This window comes from Mugil cephalus, chromosome 17 (genome assembly GCF_022458985.1).
Source record: "Mugil cephalus isolate CIBA_MC_2020 chromosome 17, CIBA_Mcephalus_1.1, whole genome shotgun sequence".
Classification (NCBI taxonomy): domain Eukaryota; kingdom Metazoa; phylum Chordata; class Actinopteri; order Mugiliformes; family Mugilidae; genus Mugil; species Mugil cephalus.
The window spans coordinates 11,783,999-11,808,503 of NC_061786.1; the positions used below are offsets into that span (position 1 = coordinate 11,783,999).

The following is a 24,505-nucleotide window of genomic DNA, read 5'->3' on the forward strand; positions in this document are numbered from 1 at the left end:
AGTTTTAATGTGACACCACAAACTTCACTTTCAAAATAAAAGCTCGGGCAGCGTATTCAGACTACAAGGCTCTGTGGCTTTTTTCTTTTCTTTTTTTTCTGCATCCTCCTACTTGTTCTGAATATACGAAATAATTTATAGGCTTTGAATTGCGGTGAAGGGCTTTTATCACGGAGCGATCAGGGTTTACGGGGTTAAAACATCTCACGTGTCTTTGCCTTCCTGCTTCCGTCTGGACGCTGGACGCTCTTCATTATGTCTAGGTTCACTCCAGTCATTTGGCCTAAAGTTGTTTTATTTGGTGACTCCATTACACAGGTTAGTTTCTGGACTAGAATAACGTTCTGCATTCTTATCTGTCTTTGTTTACAGCGAATTAGCTTTAACTTCTGTTAAATGTTTCAGTTTTCATTTCAAACCGGTGGCTGGGGTGCAGACATTGCCAACAAACTTCAAAGGTGAGCATTGATTTCGTGTGAAAGCTCAGTCATCTGCAAACTCTCCTTCCTCATCATTGGCTGCATCATGTGCATTTGACTAATCTGGTGTTATGTGTTTCCTTCAGAAAATGTGATGTTGTAAACAGAGGACTGTCTGGCTACAACTCCAGATGGGCCAAGATCCTTCTCCCTCGCCTCATTGACAGCCAGAACTCAGCAGAGAACAGGAACATAGCAGCTGTCACTGTCTTCTTTGGAGCCAACGACTGCGCTCTGGAAGGTACAGTCAGTGTTGAGCGTAATAACAGATTCAGGGATGACGGTTGTTTTGTTTGACTTCAAGGAGAACGCCACAGATTTTACACAGTCTGTGAAGATTTATGAATTTTTGTTATGATCTTTTTTCGCTTGCAAATTGCACATCTTTGCTGAAATGTAAAGATTTTTATGTCGCATAGAAATACTGTCAATCGTAATGAAATGTTTTCTCCTTTCCTGTTTGTCCGCAGATAAAAACCCGCAGCAGCACGTCCCTTTACAGGAGTACTCAGACAACCTGAAGGAGATCAGCAGGCTTTTGACTTCGGCTGGCGTGTCTGCAGACAGAGTCATCTTCATCACACCTCCTCCTCTTCACGAGCCGGCCTGGGAGAAAGAGTGCATCCTCAAAGGTAAGGCTGGGTCACGAGGGTTTCCCTTTTTGGAGCGTTTGACGCCACAGGCCTGCAGGAATCATGAGTGTCTTTTTGTGTGTCAACTCCAGGGTATCCTCTCAACCGTCACAACTCTGTAGCGGGACAGTACGCGCAGGCGTGCGTCCAGGCAGCTGCTCAGTGCGGAACAGACGTCCTGGACCTCTGGACGCTCATGCAGAAAGACGGCCAGGTGACGACCGGGCGTCAGTACAAATTTGCCCCGTGTGACTGTTGATGCAGTTAACAGACAATACGAGAATGTAATGCTTTTGTGTGATGTTATGTGTATCCAATTATCCTATGTTACAAAACCAATCAAAAGTCCAGTTTGATAACCATCAGTTAAGCCATTTATTAAACTAATATGCTAAGTATTTCCTGCTTTTAAAATGTGAAGTGCCTCTATTTTCAAATCACAGTAATTTGGTTGCCCTGACTTGGAATTTGAGATCAAATAAAGTTGTCTTCTTCTGTGAGCTTGTGGCGACCCCTACTGGAGAAGTTGTATATCGTTAATAGATGTTTAGTTGGATTTCGCTTGAGTTCAGGGGATGTTGTTAAAAAAAATCTTCATCAGTTGTAGCTCTAATTTGGACTTTTATTCACTGAATGTGTAGAAGAGTGGGATTATTAAATATAATGACCTAAGGTTTCTTCCCGTCTTATCAGGACTACACAGTCTACTTGTCTGACGGGCTGCACCTCTCGGAGAAGGGAAACCAGTTTGTGGCCGATCACCTGTGGGTGCTGCTGGAGAGCCGTGTGGCCCACCTGCCCTTCATCCTGCCTTACTGGGGAGACGTGGACTCCAAGAGCCCAGAGAGCAGCCTCCTCTGTGATCAGTGATGAGGACATTAGTTGAGAAAACCGCTCAGGACACGACTGCATCAATCACCAGTTAGGATTTACATGTACCATTATGTCAAATGATAGATTATGTTTAACCCTTACGGGCATTTGTGGCTTGAATTTCTGCAGGAACTCCTCACTTTTTTGAAATCCAGTGTCATTTACTCTCACATGTCATTTATACTCTCGTGCTGCATTTTGCACCCTCTGGACATGATCATGGCAAAAACGTACATGTGCAAAAAACAGTCAGAAAATCCTCATACATCAGTATTTTTTCTACTTTTTTTTTTCATGAAATACTTAAACGACTTCAGACCTGCTCAAAACTACCAACATTTCAGTAGTTTTCAGGAAGTATACTGTATATAGTAGTGTTTGTACAGGCACAAAAACTGAATTATTTTCCATAATATAAAGAGTAGAACAATGGGGCTTTGGTGGTAATTGGAGCTCGGAGCAGCTGGTACCTTCAGAGGCTCCTCCAAATTCAGACAGCACGTCTCCAGCAAGCCAGTGATGTACGGGCTAAAAATCAGTTTCTCTAAAACAAATACACATATACAAATATCTTTAAAAATATACATCACATATCACATATAGCCTTGGTTTACAGGTCATATGTTGTGTTCTTGTTTTGGTGGTAGAAATTGACAAGAATTTCCACCATCGACCTACAATGGGAAAATGGTTGAATCTGATCAAATAGAGTAAAAATGTCATACATCACTACTTTTCTTCTAAATAAAATGCTAATATTACAGTAATGCATGGTTTTACAGTGGAATAACAGCCAGAATAAAAAATGTGGTTATAATGGAAGTCTATGGGACATTTTTGGGCACAAATACTAACACTAATGCAATCAAATCAGTTTCATTGCTAATCTTTGACATATCCAAGACTCTAATCACCACTTTGGTGACTTTGGTGACCATCTAATCACCAAAGTCCCATCCACCTACTGTTTATTTTATGGAAAATAATCCAGTTTTTGTAAAAATGATAATATTTTGTATTTCCAGACTGGCATTTAAGGGGTTAAAACCCTGAAAATGATTGAAATGATGGTAGTTTTGAGCAGGTCCAAAATTGTTTAAGTAATTTATTGAAAAAAGCTGAAAAAAATATTGATGTATGAGGATTTTATGGCTGTTTTTTGCACGTGTACATTTTTGTCACAAAGGTGTCCAGAGGGTGCAAAATTTTAAATGTAACATTACATAAAAAATAATGATGTAATCAAATCAGTTTTATTGCTAATCGTTGACATACCCAAGACTCCAATTACCACCAAAGCCACATCACCCTACTGTTTATTTTATGGAAAACAAGTCAGTTTTGTGTTTTTTTTTTCTAAATAATTATAATAATGACATACTTCAAATCATTAGACTGGAATTTAAATTGTTAAAATCCTGAAAGTTATAGAAATGTTGGTAGATTTGAGCAAGGCTTAAGTTATTTAAGAGAATAATGGAAAAAAAAATTAAAAAAACAATATTGATGTATGAGGATTTTATGGCAGTTTCTTTATGTGTGTACATTTTTGCCACGGAGGTGTGTAAAAGGTAGTAGATTTGAGGTGGGCAGGACGGTTAAAATGCACATTAAAGATTTTTATTATCTTTTTGAAATATGTGTAATACAAGCAATGAATATTCATCTGCGTAGAAACATTAAGAATATACACATCATCTGATATGACATAGCAGGTCACTTCACAAGCTTTCACGTCCATCTACAGTCTTCTACTACTACTTCTTCTTGACCTACGGTAAAATACGTGTCTGATTGTTCAAACATGTGACACAGCAGCTAACAGTGATGAGACAGACGCATTAAATACGTAAAAAAAGAGATGCATAGCTCACATTGGCACGAGGACAGAAAACTAACCACATAGGACGTCTGAGCACCAAATGTCAACTTATGTTCAGGGGACTGTGTCCTTATTTGTGCACAGAAAATAGTCAGCATGGAACAGAGGCACAAAATAAAAAAAAAAAAGGCACCTCATTGTTTCGTGCAGAGATGAAGAAAGCACAGTTTTCAAAGTAACAGAGTTTTCACAGAATTCATAATGGTCTCGTTTTCAGTTGCACCGTCCATGAAAACTAAATAAACTAAATACAATTCTGGTGCACGGTATTAAAATGTTACATTCCAAGAACACAGGGCTTAAAATATATCTTCTTGGGACTTTTTTTTTTTTTTTTAAATAAATCACAGATGACACTGACACAATTTATCAGAGCACAAATTCAATTCTCCAGTGATGTTTAAAATCAGTGCAGTCCTGACACAGATTCCAGACAAAACGGCCATCTTTTAAGTCCAAGTATTTTGTCCACCTTCTTAAAATACCACAGTTACAACATAAATAATAAGCCACAGAAATAACCTGTCAAGGTTACACTGCTGAGGACAGTACTTGCTCTGCAGGATCAGTGTCCTCTGTTTGAATGTGGAGGAAATTTACTTGAATAACTAAGCAAATCTATTTCCTGATACTTCTTCATGCACCGAACGGACGAGGACTCGCTCCCGTCTGTCAAAGGCAAAACAAACCCGTGTGGTATCGGTAACGTGGTTCAGTGTAAGTTAACATCAGACTCAGGCACGTTTAAAACACTAAATGGGGACTTAGAAAAGACGAATGTTGTGACACTAACAGTTGCTCTCTGACAGGACAAATAATACGATACTGTATTTGCTTGTTCCCTAAAAACAAATATCAAGATACGGCGTGTGTGGATACATGCACACGTTGGTTCTTTTAGACAAAAAAAAAAAAAAGCCTTGTTTACTCTCAACACTCGGTCTCTTTAGTGTCAATGCATTCCTGTCTCTTGAGCCGCCGTCGGTCCCTTGCTGCTGGGTTCTGTTCTGTCAGATCCTCGTAAGAGGACTTCGTAGCCGACGAGCAGGCTCCTGCGGTTGTGAAATCGTCCGACAGGCCCTCCTCTCCCAGGTGAGAGCCGCTGCTGGTGTCCTCCTGGATGGTGGCCATCCGCAGCCCCCCTGCGCTGTCCGGGGTGGGGCCGCAGCTCAGGCCGGGGTCCGGGGTATTGCTGGTATTGCTGCTGCTGCTGCTGCTGCTGCTGCTGGTGGCTGCGGGAGCGGGCCGGACCTGGATCAGCTGCTGAGGCTGCGGGGGCAGGAAGGAGGGCGCGGTCCGGCCGCCGGAGGAGGAGGGAGGCGGAAGTTTGACGATGCGCATGGACGCCGACTCGAGGTTGCTCAGCATTTCTTGACTCTGAAGAGCGAGAGCAGAATGTGAGACGGAGACGCGGCGGCGGCGACGTCTGTCCTCTCGACTGGGGTGGGATCCATTCCCTTTTTACTACATTCTGACCGTCCCATTTATCTTCTGAGTGTTTTGCACCCAGACACAGTTTTGTTCTACGACCCTAATCTTTATATTTTGATGCTACATCAAGAAAATGAGCCACCTCCACCCCCCTTAACTCCCTGAGAGTCATTTAAAGGTGGGAATGTGCAAAACAAACCTTTCTTCACTTGGACATTTTGAGTTGTCAAACAGAGGCTATTAATTATGGCTGCAGTCCATTTAGGGACGCCTGATGTTGTGCATGCTGGCTCAGCCTCAAGACTGAATGGCACATCCAGATGGAATTAAGCCATGATTCATTTTTATTTGTTGCCTCTGTGTTGTGTGTATCCTGCTCTAACAAGTCAGAATGTCTGCTGAGAGAAAGGTCCAGAGAGGAATGTACCCTCAGTCTGTGTTTTCCAGTCAAGTCTAAAAGTAAGGACTTAACACAGTGCAGACAGCCATTTAAAAAGAGAAAAGAAAGGTAAAAACAAAGACATCTAAAGTACACGATCCTCTGTGTGTTGTGGATTTGAACAGCAGCAGATGCAAACTAAAAAATGTTGACACACACTGCATCCGATTTCACAAAAGACAACAAGGTGCAGCCTGTTTTTTTTTTTCTCCTCGATGGCTGTTAGAATACTCCTAAAAATGCGATCTTGCTTTCCTGAGGTAATTTCTGATCAGACGTGACTCTGCAGGGAAAACATCCGTGCAGAGCAGCACACATACAGCCATTCAGTCGCATTAAACTCTGCTCCCGAGTTTGAGTCCACCCGCCCCCCACCCACATGAAGGTGAGTTTGAGGGCTGAAAACGTGCAGCTAGATCAGTGATTACGTCAAGAAGTAAGCGACCGCAGGAGTATCCCAAACGTGGGCCACTGACCATGCATCATCATGGACTTAATGGCAACGCAACACCAAGCCATGGCACACACACTCACCTATGGCGGGAGCTCTATTACAAACTTCCACCATCTGCTGCAGTTCCGAGGCAAAGAGTGATGGACAGGTCATTCAGACAACCCAGCAGTGACAGTGAGGCCATTACTGATGGATTATCTGACCGCTGGTTCAAACTGTTTGGAGAGACAGGCTCTTTCCTGATTCTAAATCCATTTGTTTTTCTTTTATTTTTAAGACTGCCAGGGTCAGGCCAATTTATCACCAGATGTTGCTTTGACAACATGGCTAAATTAAGAAATCTTTATTTACAGTGGCCTGCAGCACAAAATACTTTTTACCCTACTGTTTTCAGATTATGGCTACTTATATTAATAATCTGAATGAGAAAATATGTTGTCAGTGACTTTAAAAGGAAAATGTTTATATAAACCAAGGAAATTCTAGTTCTAGCATCCAAACAGAGGCATGTTTGGCTTTATAACTGTAATAATTCTTATTTTAATGTCATTTAATTTATTTTCTGACTTCCTGTAACTTACTTTTTATGGTGACACACATATACCTGGGCCTTAACAAGAACCCTTCATGCTGCTTTATTAAAGATGTCAGTGTTTCAAAACGCATTGTGGGATTGAATTAGTTTGGTTAGTGAGGCAGCAAGGCTTATGCACGAGAGCATTTAAAAAAAAAAAGAGCAACTTACATTTGGAGGGAAGAAGGTCTTTGCGTTTTCCTCATACTGCTGGTCGAGACGTTTGTCCTTGAGAGAAAACATGAGAAAAACATGATTTTCTGGCCAAGTGAAACAATGAATTTTATTCATGACTAAATGAGACTGATGTTTCTTACCACGTAGTGAACCAGGATGCTGAGTGGAATCCAGAAGATGAGGGAAAACACCACGACGGAGCCCACAATGTTATCAGCCAAGAACTTCCCTGATGTCGCAGCAAAGACAAAAACAAGTAATCGGACGTGAACTCGGCTGCCGTCATCATTAACAATAACACAGAGGAATGATCTCATCTGGAAACCTTTCCCGCGTTCTCATGCTGCTGTTGAACCTACCAAACGTGTTGATGTCCAGCTTGTCGATGAAGTTCCACAGCCTCTCGATCACATCCTGTACCTGCTTCATGCACTTTCCCTGTTACAACCGCAGAGAGTTCACACAGTAAATGACCCGCTGTAACATTTACACATAAGATTGTCACAAAATCAGCTGGAATCTGATCCTATTCAGATTAGTGACTTACGCCTTCACCACAGAAGCCCACAGTGCAGGGCTTTCCTTTGCGGAGGTAGAGGAAGCTGCCGTTGGTCAGGATAAAGGGAGAGCAGGTGCCATCGTTTTCTCTGCAGCATACTTTACAGGAGTTCTCGGTCTCTGCAATTAAAAGAGGCAGTTCACACAAATTCTGTTTCAGAGCAGTAACACTGTACTTCTATCTGGAAATGTAAATGAATGTCACGTAAACCAAAAAAACTGCACACAAATCCTTCCAGCTACATTTGTCTTTTTTTCTTTACTTCAAATGTATAAATCTCAGCCATCCCACTTGCAGCTCTTGCACATTTTCCCATGACAAATGAATTGATCTTTACCGTTGCAAGCACAGGACCGACGGTTATGCATGGCCTCACAGAAGGGGTTACACTCTCCATTGAGACACCTTCCGTTGTCAACACACACCGTATCGTCAGCAGCATTTTCCGGGGGTGGACACTGACTGCTGTTACCTGTGATGTGAAGGAAAGATCAGGTTTTCTATTTTTTTTTCCCCCCACTGTACTTAATATTTATTACTTCACACTGCACTTCTTGTGTTTGACCAGCAGGCGGCGGTCACCTGTGCAGGAGGATATGCCTTTACAGGTTGCACTGATCGGCTCCTGGCACCTTCTTCCCGCCTGCTCATATCTGCAATCCTTACAGCAAGGGCTGTTCCTGTCACTGTGGAGAGATCAATGAAACCAGCTTACAGTATTTCTCTGTTTTTTTTTGTTTTGTTTTTTTTTTACAGCGCGTCATTCCTTTAGATCTCATACCTGCACTGTACACCAGGTTTGAACTTGCAGTCAGCGGTGCAACATGGGTCATCGTTGAGGTGGAGTAGCCCGGGGTCACACTCCTCCCCATCCTCCACTCTGGAGTTCCCACATACCTTACTGTTCCTCTCTTTGAAGCACAAAGGAGCCTTGAAACGTAACGTCTTTCCGACAGAGATCTTGCTGCAGTTGGAGAAACGCTTCAGGGGGGAAAAGAGAAGTAGATGGATGTTAATTATTAACTGCGTCTGGATGTGTTTTTGCTCAAAAGGTGGTGTGACAGAGCAACGACAGGAAGCTTAAACACTAGACTTATGACATAGGCACATTCTCTGGTTCTCAAATGTAGTAAATTGTTCTTGTTGGTGCATATTAATGTTGTCAGATCTAGATTTAATGCCTCATCTTTAAGAGGGTTGAGCTCCAAGTGCAGAAAGTAACAACAGTTAAACCTTCACCTTAAACTGCGGCACATATGCATATTAGCTGTTGAGGCCAATGGTGTAGGAGGCACATTACATTTACTCAGTCATTATATTTCACAGGAACAATTGTGACTCAGTTATCCAACCTTCTGTACAACCAGCTCATTTAGAAATGCCATTCACACTTCATATCACACTTTTTATTAACTCAGTCTCTGCACCAGAGATTTCTGTATAACAGGAGATACACTTCAACACTAAGTGGACAGCAATGCTTTCAGAATATATATACATTTTTTATATTCATTGTGTAGGTACCTTGTTGTTGACATGGTCTCCACTGACAGCGATTGGGTACATGACAAACTTGCCCCCGTGGTCATCACTGGGAGCGCAGTAAGGGATGTTATCAGGGTCGTGCTCTGCTCCGAAGTTATGGCCCAGCTCATGAGTGGTCACCAAATCCGCCTCCTGAGGAGGACACACCACATTTATTGACAGACAAGAGTTTATTTAAAAACAAAATCTCACAAAAAAAGTGTTAACAAACCCTGCAAAGGAAAAATGACTGATGGACTGATGATACTTTTTACCGAGCACCGTATTGATGCTTGAGGTGTTGAAAAAGCAACACAGGTTGACATCATTACTCATAACACCCACACAGAAGGCGTGTCTGCTCTACTTTGTGACTAAACTTGGCGGGATGAAATGTTGCACAACATCCTGGCTGAAACCTTGTGCTTTCAGTACTCGGTTTAGTCAAAGATCATGAGTAAGAAGAAAGATAAATCAGACCTTTGTGAGGATGGTTTTCCCGTAGTTCTTGGTGCTGGTTAGGCCCGTGTTGAGGTAACTTGGCTTCTTGGATGAGTGAGATGGGTAGTAAGCTACAAAATGAGACAACCAAAGAAAGATTTCAGATTCTTTTTTTGTTTCACAGAAGACATATACAGTGTTTTTGCAAGGATGCGTTCTCACGTTTTGGGCAGAGGCCACCCAGAGCGTTTTGTCTGGGTGGAGCGACATAGGCCAACCCCAGAGTCCCCTCATCAAAGTCCTGGTAGGTGAACAGGTGGGCCAGACACACAGCGGAAGCGTTGTCGGCTATGTCCGAGCTGAATTGCTGAGGGACAGGAGCATAGTTATTTTATTAATATTATGTCAGATAATTTAAGAATTCCGGTAGCAGAATTTCTGCTGTATACATGGGACACTTTACATAAACTTTATTTTCCAAAATATTCGACATGCACAAATATTAAGCGTCTACCCACTTGTATGTACTCATTTCACATTTTAATCTACTGTTGTTCGAGAGTTACGTTTCTAAAAACAATTTTATGCAGTCAAAAGGTTTTAAGCAGACCCAGGTTTTATTCTTAGCGTTAAGCATTTCTTCTCTACCTCCAAAAGTTTCTTCACGTCCCAGACCTCCTTCTCCTTCACAGGGCTGTTCTCCATGTTGTAGTGGACCCAGCTGGTTTCCGTCCGGCCAGCGGGAGGCTTTGTAGGCTCCTTGTTAATAATAATCTGAGAATGGTGAACAAAGACACAGTCTAAAAACATCAAGAATAATAGCAGAACAATCAAACAAGCTCTAAACTAACAATTTACTTTTTAATTACTGCTCAAGTGTAATTACACTACAGTAAAAAAAAAAAGACAGGTTGTCAGATGTAAGTTCAGGCCCGCAGCATCAGTTTTAATGCAGGTTTACAGAACAAACTTTTGTTCCATTTCGAGGTTAAAATATTGGGATTAAATGTGACACAGTTCTTCTTGACATTTATGGTGAGGAAAATTGGAAAATAACTCTAAGCAGCCAAATGAATGCATATCTTTTCAGTGAGAAAGCCCAGAACTCAGAGTAGAGCGAACAGTGTCTCTATTCATTCCCAAAGCCTGTGGAACAAATTAAATTACCCCACGAGGAGAATACAAAAGCTTTCAGTTCCTCCTGAAAATGCTGTCCTCAAACACACTGAAGGACGGCGTTATTCTCAGCCTCACTTCCGGGACTGACGCTACAGAAAACGAAGCCGTCATGTGGCATGTGCTTGACCAGATTATCGCATGAAGTAAAACGAGCACCTGATGGATCTGGACCCCGTAGCCTTTGAATTCATCATCCCACGTGGTGTTTCTATAAATGTCATCAACGCGATCAATCAGCTCAATCTAGAGAGGGAAACAGAAAATAATCAGGGAAAACACAAACAGCAATAAAACAGATACAGAACTGCTGCCTTTATTATCCGCTGCGATAACAGATTACAAGGAAGTGGATTGTAAGGAAGTGGATGATGCCACAAAGCAGCACACTAGACTACTAGCTACCCTGCTGAAAAAGAAATGTACATATAACATCAAAGTCAGACCAAGTAGTTGAGGGTGACGCTCTCTTGTCCGCGGCCCATGTGTTTAAAGAAGCGGTAATCTGCAACCAGCAACAGGGGGCAGGTGTTCCTCCTGTGGTCATGTACTTGTCTCTTCTCCCGGTGATGGTGTTCTACAAGAAATAAATCATGACAGAGATCAATGCACAGTGAGAACAGGCTTACATAAAGACAGATGCAGCTCATAAATATAGTTAAAGTTCAACAATGGGGCCACGCTCCAGTATCCCATTATCCTCATTTTCACATTTAGCAACATGTCTTCTCTTTTTTTTTTTTTTGGTTGGGCTGAGAGCTGTTCAAGCCGGATTACATTAAGTGTCAATGAGACAACTGGAGGAAGGAGCCACAGAAGTCAGATTCATAAATAGGCCACAAAAAGTTCAGTTATCCACAGAATGCAGAAGTTTTCATGTCATGACACAACGGCTTTCAGTTCACTTCTCTTCTGTTACCACATGACTTGATTACAGTACACAGCCTCAGCAAAACTAAGTTGTACGTTTTTGATGGTAATAGTTAGCGCTCGAACCAACGAGAATTTCGTTTGGAGCCTTTGTAAGTGGTTTTAAGGTTATTTTTTCATAAAAAAAAATAAATAAATTAAGCAGGTTTCAGATGTTTCTAGACACAAAAGACAAAGTTACCTTGCTACAGTCATTATGCAAAAACAAATAAAAGAATGTAACAAAGTGGGCTCTTTAAATAATTTATTTGAAATTACTGAAAAATGTACATATGTAATTTTTCTGGAATCCACCCTGAACTTTCCATAAAATCTCTGTGGGGGAATTTCGGTCTGGAGTTTGTGATTATAAGGGAAGTGATTATATCTCAGCAAAAATGTGTCAGGCTACGTAAATCATTTGAGTGGGCTTTATGTGGTAATTGACAGAAGAGTAACAGTGATGTAGTCATGCACGTGGGTCGTCTGAGAGCCTTTGAGTCAAATTTATTTTAAACTATATGGCTCTGGTTGTTTTCTGTTTTTTTCTCTGTATCAGGCGAAACACGCCTCATAATGAAACCTAAATACTCACATTCTGATAAGAATCGAGTGTAGCTAAATCAGGTTAATTTTTTATGCAATATACAAAACATACTTGTCCCCAGACTGTCACCTTGACTTTATACACCTCTTTGAACGATCAGCAAAACAGAAGGACAACATAAAGACTTCCTTTTGAGCATTACATCATACAGCACAGTTGGCTCCACACTATTCAGGAGTGTGGGAGGAGTGCGCTGCTGCTTCACAACAAGCAGTGGGAGACTAGTGACGACTCAGAGTCATCTCATTCGGCAACAGAGCCTCCATGAATTTTAATGCCTCCTCCATACAAACCTTCACCTCCACTCATCTCCCCAATGAGTGCTTTCAACCAGGAACCAGTGAGAGGTGCTTTAGATATCTCCTCTGGCACATTAGCGCTGCCATATGCTTTACATTTCCAGCGCAGCACAAAAGAATCAAAAGGCATTCGCTTTTTATATAATTCCTACTTGTCAGCGGTGTGTATGCGCATAACATGGGAGAGGTTTAACAGATAAAAAGCCTTTTATTAAAGTGACTGTTACAGAATCGAACACCCACCTCCTTTGTCTCACTACTACATCCTCCTTCCTTCTCTCCACCTTAAACAATTGATTTCCTCCTACTTTCTTTTACCTACTCTTAACCATCCACAAACAACAGCACACGGATCCTCCACACCTAGTTTGACACACACACAGCAGAGCTCACCCTTCTCCTGGTCCACCTCCTCCTGCCTTTCCCAGTCCCAGTCCCTGCTCCTTGGTAGGAGGTCGTTCGACTCTGCATGAACGTAACCACACACTTTTGGAGACGCAATGCGACTCAGATTCCTGATATCTTCTGAGCGATAAACCAGCAGCCTGCCATCAGGTGAGGAATCAGTAAACCTCCACAGGGGCTAGAAGATCATATAAAAACAGGAGTGAAAAACTGACATGAGCAGGAGGAGAGAGTTTAGGACAACAGATATAAAAAAAAAAATGGATTTGTGTGAGATGATGTATACATCGTATTTGTTGCCTGCATGTTAACAAATTGTGCCATGCAAAAAACGCTCATCATGAGATACACTGGGCTGGACTATACAAACCATCAAATTATTTCTCCTTGTCCAGTAACTTTTTAATTAACAAATATTGGTTGTTATGAACTGGTAACACTGAAGTTAGCAAGCTGAAAAAGTACAATGGAAACTAAAATATACAGAGTATAGCACTGTAGCACCGTATTAAAATAAATTCAAAATGTCTTTTGGTGTACGGCTGCATTTTTCTTGATTTTCTATGGCCTCTTATGTCTTTACATGGTTAAAAATTTGAGTATCTCTACTGTTGCATTTCAAATTCCTTAAATAAAAATAGCTGATAAATGGTGAAGGTTCAGTCCAATTCCACAAATATGTACCTCTACATTGTATTCTGCGCCCTCAGTTAGAATGTGAGCAGAAAACTCATCTCCGTCTATGTGGGCCTGCACACGTGAATTCTCCTCTCCTGGAAACACACAAAAACATGGATATCACTTTTAATAACTACACATTTAGTCTGAGAGTTAAAATAATGTATTCTGCACATGCGCACTGCAACTCATGGAAAATTGGTCACACTCACACACTGAAGTAATAAAGCTTTCAGCTGCAAGAATATAACTGCATCAACCTCATACAATGTTGACACCCTGTGGTGTTCAACTATGCAGACAAATGCAGACAAATGCGAGAAAAATAAATAAATACTAATAAATACGCACCAACAACATGTCCAGTGAAATAGCTCTGAAGCTGAACATCGTAGTTCTCCTCCTTCCCGTGTTTATCCACAAACACAGCTTTGAAGGTGTCAGTGAAAAGGTCTGTGTTTGTCGTCAAGTAAAGTTTAAAATTTCTGAAAGTTGAAAAAGAAGATAAAAAAAAAAACATGATACTTATTTTCACTTAAAATCTTCTTTGCCTCTTTAGGTGGCAACTAAAGTCAGATCCTAAATGCCCAAAAGGTGCCAGAATATGTAATTTCCCCCTGGGGATAAATAAAGTCCTATGTTAACTTAGTCTTAACTAAGTCTATATCTGATAATATGTTTGATTCTGATCAAACACATTTGAGTAACTTTATTAACTATATCTACATGGCTGTATTCTGTGTATTTTGTACGCATTACTGGTCACTAAACCTGGTGTTTATTCATGAAGCAAAACGTCCCAATGATAATCTGAGGCCAATATGACCCTTGGACAACTAGAGTGAGACAAACTAAGAGGGCATCTTTCAAAGTTACATTCATGTACTTACTGTGTTTCAGGTAATAATGAGTGACACATAGAGGGAATTTCCTACTAACAATGTGTCTATTTTATGAAATACTTTACAAATTGCAATAAAGCAGAAGAGGACAATTCTTTTTTTACACAAGCTGCATGTCCTTTTACTTCCACCCATTAGCAATAACCATAACAAGAACCCTAGGCAGCTTTCATCCAAAAAAAAAACAACACTCTTTTTTTAGGACAATGTTCCCCAAGGCAGAAAGGTATAACTTATAACATAGTGCAGAGTATGTACACCACACCACAGTGTTTGTTATGTTATGTCAATAGAGTCTGTCAATTTTGCACTTTCTGTTAAAAGGACTCCTCCAACTTGTCGTGATGGTGTGCTTACTGTTGTGTAGGAAAAGATAGACACAGTTAACACATAATGCAAATCAGGCCCCACAATGGAGATCTGTCCACAGGGAATCTGGTTATGGCCAGTTATAGAGAACACTAGGCATTACTGCAACCATTAACTCTTTCAATGTATTCACAGACATGTGGGTTATGGTGCGGTAGTGATGTGAAGAAAGTGAACTTATCCGGCAACATGACATAAAAGACCATGACGTGTGTACTTTGAGACGGGTTAAATGAGAGGAGGAGGGTGCTGCTGTACCTGTGCAGGGCTCTGAAGCTCACCAGTCGCTCCAGGTGGGACTGGGCGTAGAGGTCCCTCTTCCTAACAGAGTGAAGCTGGAGGCTTGACAATGGCAGCACCTCGAAATCTGACAGGAGGTCGTTTAGGGAATCTGAAATACACGGGGATAACGTTACGTGTCAAACACAACCAAACTGAAATTATATGGGTTTAGGTAATTATTATAATTCACTTCCTCCCTTTTTTTTAATTAAATACAGACCAGCGCCATTTAATAATGGAGAAGTTAAACAGTGCTGTCACGATAAATAAAAACACGTCACTTTAATTTAAGGAAACTGTCATTTACCGTCATTATTCCGAAGACAGGTAAAGTTAGCTGTCACATTAAAGCTAACGAGAACTTAGCTTAAATGGCTAAGTTAGCTACTTACCAAACTCCGGGTTTTCTTCGCGATATTCCTCCCGAGTAAATCTTGACTTCACTGCCCCGTCCACCCAAAAACTGTAGGGTGCGAAAAAGACAAACAGTACTATGGTCCTCATCTTTAGGCAGCTCTGGCAGCTGTATAGTTCATTGTCAGATGGTTTTTCGGTTTGACTCAAAGGGCTAGGTGGGCTACCCGGAAGTGCACCGGCTGGAAAACATCCGCTCTGGTCGGACGAAGGAGGAAACGGAGAAGACTAGGAGGATGATTGGGATAAAAATACAAGGCCTGTCCTGAAATAATAATACAGTAATAGTAATACTACTGCTACTAATAATAATAATAATGAAAGACGTACTGTCAAAATTGAAAGTAACCGCTCTGAATACTGTCAGTATTCAAATGAGAGCTCGAATTATGTATTTTTCTTGGTGTATTTGTGTGTAGAGCATTAGAAATTCAATTTTAAAGGCAAACCACTATTCTATATTATTATCAATGCATTAGTTTAAGTTCTGTTAAATTACAAGAAAATTACCATTACTTATATTTTATTAGTAGTAGTAGTAGTAGTATCAGTTTGTCAGAAAACAAAAAGACTAATATTTTGTTGGACCGCCTTTAGCTTTAATTACAGCATTCATTCGCTGTGGCATTTGTTTCAATAAGCTTCTGCAGTATCACAAGATTTATTTCCATCTGGTGGATTAAATTTTCATTAAGATCTTGTATTGATGATGGGAAGACAATGGTTCCCCACTATTCTTCCAGTTCTTAACTCAATTTCATCACTTTCTGTTTCAGTCTCCTTAGGTGTTTGATGCATCCCAGTGATTTGATTCTCAAACTGACTAACATCTTTGACAATGTTATTTGTATAAGTATGAATCAAAAGAGGAATGTCCAAAAACAAAATGGTTTCAACTTTATGGTTTTATAGGGTTTTTTATAGTAAAAAAAATGACCATTTGCAATCAAAACATAATTAAATATTAAATATATTTATAGTTTTAAATGCATATTTTGCACCTCTAATGCTGCGTTTACTATTAAACACTAACAGTGTGACCCACCTGTACACGCAGTGTATCTGCTTGTGATTTTATTTGGAAATCAAACAAAAAACTAAAATAAGGGCTGCTGATGTTGAGCATTACAGTTTCAGCAAATTTCAAAGGAGAAAACGTTTAACGCACTTTAAATCATCACAGAAAATTGCATTGAGGCGAGGCCACATTAGTTTTTCAGCGTTGAAAGAAAACATGAAATCAAAAATGAATTCAGTTCTCGTTTCCCAGGTATTTCTCTCCGCCATCACATGTCCACAATAAAAGAAAAATTAAACATATATAAATAAATAAAACCATCACCTTATATTGAAGCAAACAAACAACGGAAGACTTGGTTTATAAAATGTTTTATTTATGTTAACACCGCTGATACATAGGGATTCAAACTGTTCCACAAGGCTTTTGGGGACAACAACTGAATGAATAAACAAAACAATAGTGGTCCAAATCTCTAGTGACAATCACTGGACAGATTAACAAATCACCCTGTTGAAGGATGTTAACAAACCTGCATTGAAAATTACTAAACTTGACACTTGGACTTGTGTGTGTTACAGCAATTGTTCCCATTCCAGTGTAATATCTCGAGAGACATGCATAACAGAATTGTCTTCTTCCCATTAAAAAGGTCCTTGCATTTAGTTGGACAAGACCCACCGTCCCCCCCTCCCCCCCGAACAGGCATGCTTCAGTGAAAGAGTGGCATCATAACCAGGGCGGAAAGTGAGAATATAACCAATGGGCACTACTTGGCTGTGTTATAGGAATATGGCGCCGGCGTGAAAAGTGCACTGGCTTTCCCTGCAGTATGAAAATTATATTTGAAGTCAAACCTCAGCCGCTGTAACCGTACCACTCAACTGTGTAGAGGCAGACACACTACAACAATAACCCAAAATCATAAAAAATAAAAAAGATACGGGGCAAAACTAGATTTTATTTAAGATTTATTCAGTCCAAATGTTCGCAGCTGATGTGTTTCAGGCATCCAGATGTTCTGCCTCTAAACGTAACTATGGGTCCGATATCATGTCAAGGTGTCAATCGCTTTTCTACAGCTGAAACTGCACAAATGGGAAGGCCAGGACAAACACAAACCAAAGGAAATGAGGGGTTTTCTTTTCGCCAGGTGTTGTCCAAATCTGAATCATGGAAAGATTTTATTATCATTATTTTTTTAATCAATTCCCTTACCCAGCCGTTTTCAGCAATGGGTTTCACTGGTAGAATGTTTGAGTGGAGTATTAAGGAATGAAGGATGTGTAAAAAGTTTTTTTTTTCCTTTTGTCATTTTTTGGAGATAACCCCCCGCCACCCCCCTCTCTCTCTTCTCCAACAGTGAGGGCTTGTGTGCTTTAGTTCTCGGTCTCGCCGGCATCTCCGCCTTCTCCACCGTCGGCCTCCTCGGCAGCGTTGTCTGATGTCCATAACTGAGGAGAGAAAGACAGATGTTTAGTTTATAGCCAATACCCAGACTCCTTCACCATCACTGGATGCTCATGTGGCTTGCATTTACGATGGACTGTCTAGGGCTTTACACACATTAACCAAGGAAAATAAATAGTCTGAGCTCTCATTCAAATGCAGTGTATGTATTCATGGGTATTTAAGGGTTAGGTGGCATCTGAACACGTGTGCACAGCTCTGGTTTTATTACAGTTTCTCAGTAAGTGTACTTATCGCAAAACAAGCAATCGTGCGAACAAACTTTTTTTCTGCTTTATGCAGCGTTTGTACTGCTGTGTTAAAGTGAAAAATAAAATAGCATTTGATCTCTTTTGTGTTCTCTTGTCACATTTTGAGATTACAACCATGAATTTACCAGATTTTCACATCAAAAATCTGTTCATGTACATCAAGTATCAAAATTAACAATCCAGAGAACATTCAGTGATGTCTACAACCCTCACAACATCCCATAATTCTCTAAAATTCGTGTCGCAAGAGACTTCAGCTGATTTGAAGTGCAATTTCCTCAAAGTGGTCACATGACCCCCTGCATCATCTCCAGTGACGCCAGAGACGAGGAAATGCAACAACAAAAAAAAAAGTGTTTCCACTTATATCAATACGTCTGAAAAACCACCTCATGACAGCGTTAAAATGTTGTAGCGATATTTCAGAGGTTTCTCGTGACGTAGATGTTTGCATTACCGTTTTTTTATGCGATATTTTAGCTTGAGCGCATTTCTAGGGGGAATGGAAACGCAAGAACTGATTAACACTCATAAACACACTCCAAAATGAAACATGGCTGCTCTGCACAAAGTTTATGGAGGGACATTACAGCCGAGAGTGGAATTAGCATTACTACAGTCCCACCATCTCCAACAAAGTGAGATATCTTCTCTTTAACTCACTGAATCATACGTGATGTCAATTATGCCCTTTGATATTTGATATTCAACAAAATTCATTCAAATAGTTTCCAGTTTTTATTTGACTGTTCCAGGTTTTCCATGACTGTAAAAACACACTGAATGCCGATGAGAAAATTTGGAAGTATGATCTCTAATCTAATTTTAGAACACTTATTTTTAGATGAGTTTATTTAAAACCCTGTGAGACAGACACTATTTATCCACAACGATGATCAGATCATTTTTGTGGCGAGCAGGACACTCACTGTCAGGTTGTCTCTGAGGAGCTGCATGATAAGAGTGCTGTCTTTGTAGGACTCTTCCTGTAGCTGGTCGAGCTCTGCAATGGCATCATCGAACGCCTGTGGACGGGAGAGACAAAAGTCAACACCTTAAACCCAGTCAATCTCTGGTTGTTTACAACTGAAGAGAGGGGCAACAGAACATCTACAAACCTTTTTGGCCAGTTCGCAGGCCTTTTCTGGGGAGTTGAGGATCTCATAGTAGAAGACGGAGAAGTTAAGTGCCAAGCCCAAGCGAATGGGATGTGTGGATTCCATATCAGTCTTGCTGATGTCAAACGCTGACTGGTACGCTTGCTGTGAGTTTTCAATGGTCTCTGAGCGCAGAGGAGTGAATTAAAAAAAAGTGTCAGTGAGGCATCTTAGACATTAAACATAGTTTGTTGGTCCTTTATGTATTAGCAGAGATGTTGAGACTGAAACACCTGTGGCACGCTAAGATTTCTAAAGTTAATCAATTTGGAGGACGTACTACAGCAAAGAAATGCTGTCGTGACACATTTTCCACATGGAAAAAACTGGAAGCTCTCTCAGTTGGGTGCCAGCTACTCTTATAATGTGACACATTCCTATTTGGAGTGTGAGGAGGCCCAGATTCATAAAAAGACACAGCAGCTACTTTAGGCTTTTACATGCAAATAAGAACAGATTATTGGACAACTAAAGTCCTCTCCAAACAAAGAACACGAATCAGTGTCTAACAAAATTCCTTTGTCTTACATAATAAAACTTATGTAGCACTGATGTACACTCACTTGCTCTTTCGTCTCCAGAGGCAACTTCAGCGAGGTATCTATAGTAGTCCCCTTTCATCTTTAGATAAAAGACGTTGCTCTCTGCATTTGAGAATTTTCCAATTAAATGATTATCCAGTAGTTTCTGTGAAGACACAAGATCAGTTTTTGTTAGATGCACAAAGCAGTTATAGAACAGCAAGAACAATCGGCCAAACCACAAGCAGGCCATGACATCCGACTGTCAGTCAAATCTGAGTCATTCTGAAACTGCAGACGAGCTATATTTACAAAAGACTCGCTAAGGGTGGGAGACTAAACGCATGCACTTCGCATAGCGAACGCTACACACCTAAGGCCTGACCATTTTAGCCTCAAACCATCAGAAACACTCCACTTGTTCTTCATAGCTCCTAAGAATTGATGAATTACGAGTACAGTCCTACTTCATCAAGTGCATAAGCTCATTCACTTTCATTTTGAGGAAACATATTACACTGTGTCAGTTTCAACTGAGGTCACTCCCAACCGTCCACAATCAGGCCAGGCCTCTGGTGTGAACCCAGCTGTCCTCTGCCCCAGATACTTATTCTTACTGTCATCACCGTACAGCAGGGTTGGATGTCTTATTGCTGACGGTGCTCATTTTGTTGTTTCTAATTAACTTGCCATCATGCTTTCATTTCCTTCTGAAATATTCTCACAACTTGTCTTTCAGCAAGTCTAGGGAAATGCAGATGCTCTGTCTGTGTTATATCATGCCTCTAATTATTACTTTAAGCCAGCAGCAGCATGCACATACATATTTTAACTGAATGCCTGGATGGGAAATTCAGCATCTGCCCCCATCTAGTCGGCGTAGTGCAGAGAAACCAAGACGACGACGAGAACGTGAGCTCAGCTGTTTAGTGCACATTTACTGCTGCAAAAGACCTGACTGCTGTTTCCAATTGATCAAGCTCAAGTGCTGAATTACACTATATAAAGAACGGTCTAATAATTTAATCTGTGCTCGAGTTTAATCTAAAACGAACTAACCTGTTGCTTAAATCAACATAGGATATAAACACAGTTGAAAAAAAAAAAAAAGTGACAGCAGCAAAACGCAAAACAAATGCGCGTTAATGCGCAAATCACATCCTGCGATTACACGCTAGGCTAAGTCAGGGAGATTACTAGAGCTAATCTGTGTCACTGAAACTGTGACTTATGCACAAGTTAACCGATTTACAGAGCAGATTAACGGTTTTAATTCTGAATGAAGACGCTTGCCAACACCCCAACTCTGATGACACTGGTCAATCCTTACTGACGAGCTATACAGAGCCCATTGTGCACTGAAAATCATTTAGCTCTGAGTAAAGTTAAATTAATGTTAAAGCTTTAATGTTTTTGCTTCTCCAAACCCAGCCCAGTCGTTAACTGACACCAAATTGGATCAGCCGGAATACATGCATGTCTTATGTGCTAAGAATTCCTCTTTCACTGCAATGCTCTGCACAATAGACAAGAAGAGGAGTTGCCTCACGCTCAGAGCTTTCACACAAAGCTCTGATTTCAGTCACCAGCGCTCACAAGAAAGCGCAAACAGTGGTGCCAGATGAAAGCCTGGGAGGAGAGTGTGTGCCTTCACATGCCTAATAGGAACGGACACATGCCTCCAAGTATGAACTGATCCCTTATCGATTCAATTAGCAACACTAGAATACGCTGCAGGGTGTTGGCTTCGGGATGGTTTTAGCTTTATTTCCTTTCCTCTGCAAATGTGGTAATCAAGCAGAAATAATGAAATGTGCCCCACCGCTACTATACCAAACAATCCTGAGCTGAAGATACAGTCAGAAATATTTTACTTCATGTGTTCTGAAGCTTTAGATATAAACATGCAGTCTATAGTGGTATGTTCTGAATATGTCAATATTATAATCTGTTCAGCTGAAAGTCAATAGGGTGTTCTAGCCCGATGTTCACTTCCTGGGTGGAAACTGGAACACACGCATTCCTGCGAATCTACTGTCTCTCGACTAAGCTCCATGTCCATCTGCCTTCACTGTGCAAAAGAAAATCTACACATAAAAGGCACACATGTGGCCTACCTGCCTACTGCACTCTCAGGCTACTTTGCCTTTGTGGGTGCATTGCTAACTTGTGCGGCTTCTGCAGACAAGTCAAGGCATGAGGGCTGACACACCCTCTCCTGCTGACAAACCTTCAGTCAACACTCACAGCCAGACCACTGAAAACTGAGTCACATCCATACAATGCCACAATCAAAAGCAACACACATGGGGAGCTGTTATTTAATGAAAGGTCACGCAGCCCGGTGGTGCACATTTAACGACAGCAGCTCAGGAATATTATCTTGATCTTAAGCTAAGCTTCCACTCAGATCTCCACTAAGCCATTATCAAGGAAGCCTTCAAAACAATGTAAAGCACCAATCTGTGCTGTTCGACTGGATTAAGCGAGAGGTGAAAGCTGCATTACAGCAGGTCTAAGCCTTGAAATGTGGCGAGTAATGCCCGAGAATGCATTCGGTTCAACTTGTTTCACTGGGCGGATCTACAGGAGAGTGTCATTTGTGGTATCCTGAGTAAACTGGGAAAGTATGAGTCATTTATGCATGTAAATTCTTGCACATGGGTAACCACATTAGGCTCCCATCTGGCAGATGGGACAGCATGGATACTAAACATAGTGCATAACGGTGTTTCCAGCCTACATTTCCTGTGCATGTCTCTCATTTGTTCTCCACCCATTCAGACACACCTTGCCGGTGTGGTATCTGGCCTTCTATTAGTTCACGCCCTCACAAGGTTTCAAGCCCATTGTTCAAAATCCAGATTCCCAAAAGGCAGGAACAGTGGGAGGACTACACAATACTTCCTTGTCCTCTCTGGCATATTTATACAACACAGGAGACTTTACAGGAAGACAGAAACCAGTATAGTTTGACAAAAAAAATTATCACATTTTGTGCGTAGATTTTTTTGCACAAAAACATCCATATCCAAAGTGATGGACACAGACAAATTAACCTTACATTGAATACAATCACTTCAATCTATTTAAAATTCTAGAGGCCAACACTACTTGACATTATAACCAGGAGTCCACTTCAGGAGCACTTGTTCAGAAGGGTCAACATCAAACACACAGGTGACATGAGCTGAAAGCTGAGTGACAAACAAATGCTTTACCAAAACGCAGTTGCAGATGTCTTCCAGCTCCTTCTCCACCTTCTCCCGGTACTCTTTGACCATCTGCTGCTTCTTCTCGGTCCACTCGGCTTTCATCCCGATGCTGGACATCACCCTCCACGCGGACCGCCTCGCCCCAACCACGTTTTTGTAGGCGACGGACAGCAGGTTCCTCTCCTCGTTTGACAGCTCGCCACCCATCTCTGTAACCTCCTTCATACATTCAGCCATGTCCTCGTAGCGCTCAGCCTGCTCAGCCAGCTTGGCCTTGTGAATAAGATCCGCTCTATCCATAGTTTATATTTTTTTTTATGGGCACCAAGGAATCAGAAATCCGGGAGTGTGTGACAGTCAGGGACTGCTGGGTTGAAGAAGGGATGTGGCACAGGATCGACTGTGTAATTCCCAAAAAGCTGCAAAAAAGAAAAAGAAAAAAGAAGAAGTTGATAAAAATGATTATGGAGCGAGAAAACGCTATTCAACCTGAACCGATCATCATCTTAAAATGGAAAACATGCACCTGTCTGGTATGAGCTTTAAAGTGCAACTATCTAACAGACATGAGCCATTAAACGCACCGTAAGGTTAATAATAAAATAACATTTAAGTTACAAAATTGCAAGCCCGATTTTAACACAATTAACAAGCAGCCCGGCGCGCAAAGGGACAATTAACAAACGACATGTTTATGAGCGGTTTCTAAGCCGAGGTTAGCGGCCAGCATCGTTAGTGGAGACCTGCCCGATCTGCACAGACACCCGCCAACAAAGCTGTCTGAGCGGCTAGCTAGCAGCTTAGCATCACCTAGCTGCCATTAGCTGCATCGGCCACTCCTTTCAATAAGAAAAAAAAAAATGTCACGTTACAGCGTCTCAAAAGGAAAACATGCGTCCTGTCAGTCCGGCAAATAACCAACCGCCATATATTTGAAGCAAAAATTAAATACTCATCGTTTCTGACCTAGTGAGTTCCAAATTTGCTCTCCTAATCGATGCGATTTTAGAGATTGGTCAGAAAGGCAAAGGACGCGAGTAGCAGCGGCAGCAGGAATCCAACTGAACGTGCTCAAATAGGAGGGGGGGCTCATCTGGACTCTCACTCTCCAATCATAAGGTCAAAGCTCACGTGATTGACAGCAATTCTCGGAGGTGTGCGCCAATAGGCGTTGAGCGCGGCGCGAAAAGGGCGGGGCCTAGCCGGTAAGTTTGACTGAGCGGAAAGCTGCATTGACTGGGGCCACGGGGTTTCCTCCAATTAGAACAAGGGATGAAGACGTCATCGCATTGCCATGGAGATTCTCATCCAATCACTTCCTTCCTTCCACACACTGGAGGCGGTGTGGGCGGACATGGCTGCGTCTC

At 41.3% G+C, this 24,505-nt stretch overlaps 3 protein-coding genes across 4 annotated transcripts; 1 reads left to right on the top strand and 2 right to left on the bottom strand.

Moving 5' to 3' along the window:
• Positions 1-69: 69 nt before the first annotated feature.
• On the top strand, positions 70-4,192 carry iah1 (isoamyl acetate hydrolyzing esterase 1 (putative)). The gene is made up of 6 exons (XM_047610974.1): positions 70-318; positions 406-458; positions 566-720; positions 950-1,111; positions 1,204-1,325; positions 1,805-4,192. The coding sequence occupies exons 1-6, from the start codon at positions 256-258 to the stop codon at positions 1,979-1,981; spliced, it is 732 nt and encodes a 243-aa protein (XP_047466930.1). The 5' UTR covers positions 70-255; the 3' UTR covers positions 1,982-4,192.
• Positions 3,583-15,694, bottom strand: adam17a (ADAM metallopeptidase domain 17a). Of its 2 annotated transcripts, XM_047610972.1 has the most exons (20): positions 15,485-15,694; positions 15,069-15,201; positions 13,891-14,024; positions 13,546-13,634; positions 12,850-13,039; positions 11,088-11,218; positions 10,801-10,887; positions 10,114-10,239; positions 9,688-9,832; positions 9,505-9,596; positions 9,025-9,177; positions 8,282-8,481; positions 8,083-8,186; positions 7,838-7,972; positions 7,489-7,619; positions 7,301-7,379; positions 7,082-7,170; positions 6,936-6,992; positions 6,271-6,307; positions 3,583-5,243 (listed from the first exon to the last, which is right to left on the bottom strand). In XM_047610972.1, the coding sequence occupies exons 1-20, from the start codon at positions 15,594-15,596 to the stop codon at positions 4,819-4,821; spliced, it is 2,649 nt and encodes an 882-aa protein (XP_047466928.1). In that variant the 5' UTR covers positions 15,597-15,694; the 3' UTR covers positions 3,583-4,818. The 2 variants fall into 2 exon arrangements, with proteins under 2 accessions (XP_047466928.1, XP_047466929.1); XM_047610973.1 differs by lacking the exon at positions 6,271-6,307.
• A 1,184-nt stretch (positions 15,695-16,878) lies between these two features.
• Positions 16,879-24,256, bottom strand: LOC125023602 (14-3-3 protein beta/alpha-1-like). Its single transcript, XM_047610970.1, has 6 exons — positions 24,105-24,256; positions 23,145-23,557; positions 19,966-20,089; positions 19,364-19,527; positions 19,175-19,270; positions 16,879-17,978 (listed from the first exon to the last, which is right to left on the bottom strand). The coding sequence occupies exons 2-6, from the start codon at positions 23,436-23,438 to the stop codon at positions 17,904-17,906; spliced, it is 753 nt and encodes a 250-aa protein (XP_047466926.1). The 5' UTR covers positions 23,439-23,557; positions 24,105-24,256; the 3' UTR covers positions 16,879-17,903.
• Positions 24,257-24,505: the final 249 nt, after the last annotated feature.

Excerpts from the sequence above, each read along its gene's own strand:
- iah1 (XM_047610974.1), top strand. The coding sequence starts at position 256 with ATGTCTAGGTTCACTCCAGTCATTTGGCCTAAAGTTGTTTTATTTGGT. Across the intron at positions 319-405 it reads TTGGTGACTCCATTACACAG|TTTTCATTTCAAACCGGTGG; the intron begins GTTAGTTTCTGG and ends TAAATGTTTCAG. Across the intron at positions 1,326-1,804 it reads TCATGCAGAAAGACGGCCAG|GACTACACAGTCTACTTGTC; the intron begins GTGACGACCGGG and ends CCGTCTTATCAG.
- adam17a (XM_047610972.1), bottom strand. The coding sequence starts at position 15,596 with ATGAGGACCATAGTACTGTTTGTCTTTTTCGCACCCTACAGTTTTTGG. Across the intron at positions 9,597-9,687 it reads GGGTGGCCTCTGCCCAAAAC|CTTACTACCCATCTCACTCA; the intron begins GTGAGAACGCAT and ends CTCATTTTGTAG. Across the intron at positions 7,973-8,082 it reads AGGCATATCCTCCTGCACAG|GTAACAGCAGTCAGTGTCCA; the intron begins GTGACCGCCGCC and ends TTCACATCACAG.
- LOC125023602 (XM_047610970.1), bottom strand. The coding sequence starts at position 23,438 with ATGGATAGAGCGGATCTTATTCACAAGGCCAAGCTGGCTGAGCAGGCT. Across the intron at positions 20,090-23,144 it reads ACATCTGCAACTGCGTTTTG|AAACTACTGGATAATCATTT; the intron begins GTAAAGCATTTG and ends GTGTCTTCACAG. Across the intron at positions 19,528-19,965 it reads CTCTGGAGACGAAAGAGCAA|AGACCATTGAAAACTCACAG; the intron begins GTGAGTGTACAT and ends CTCTGCGCTCAG.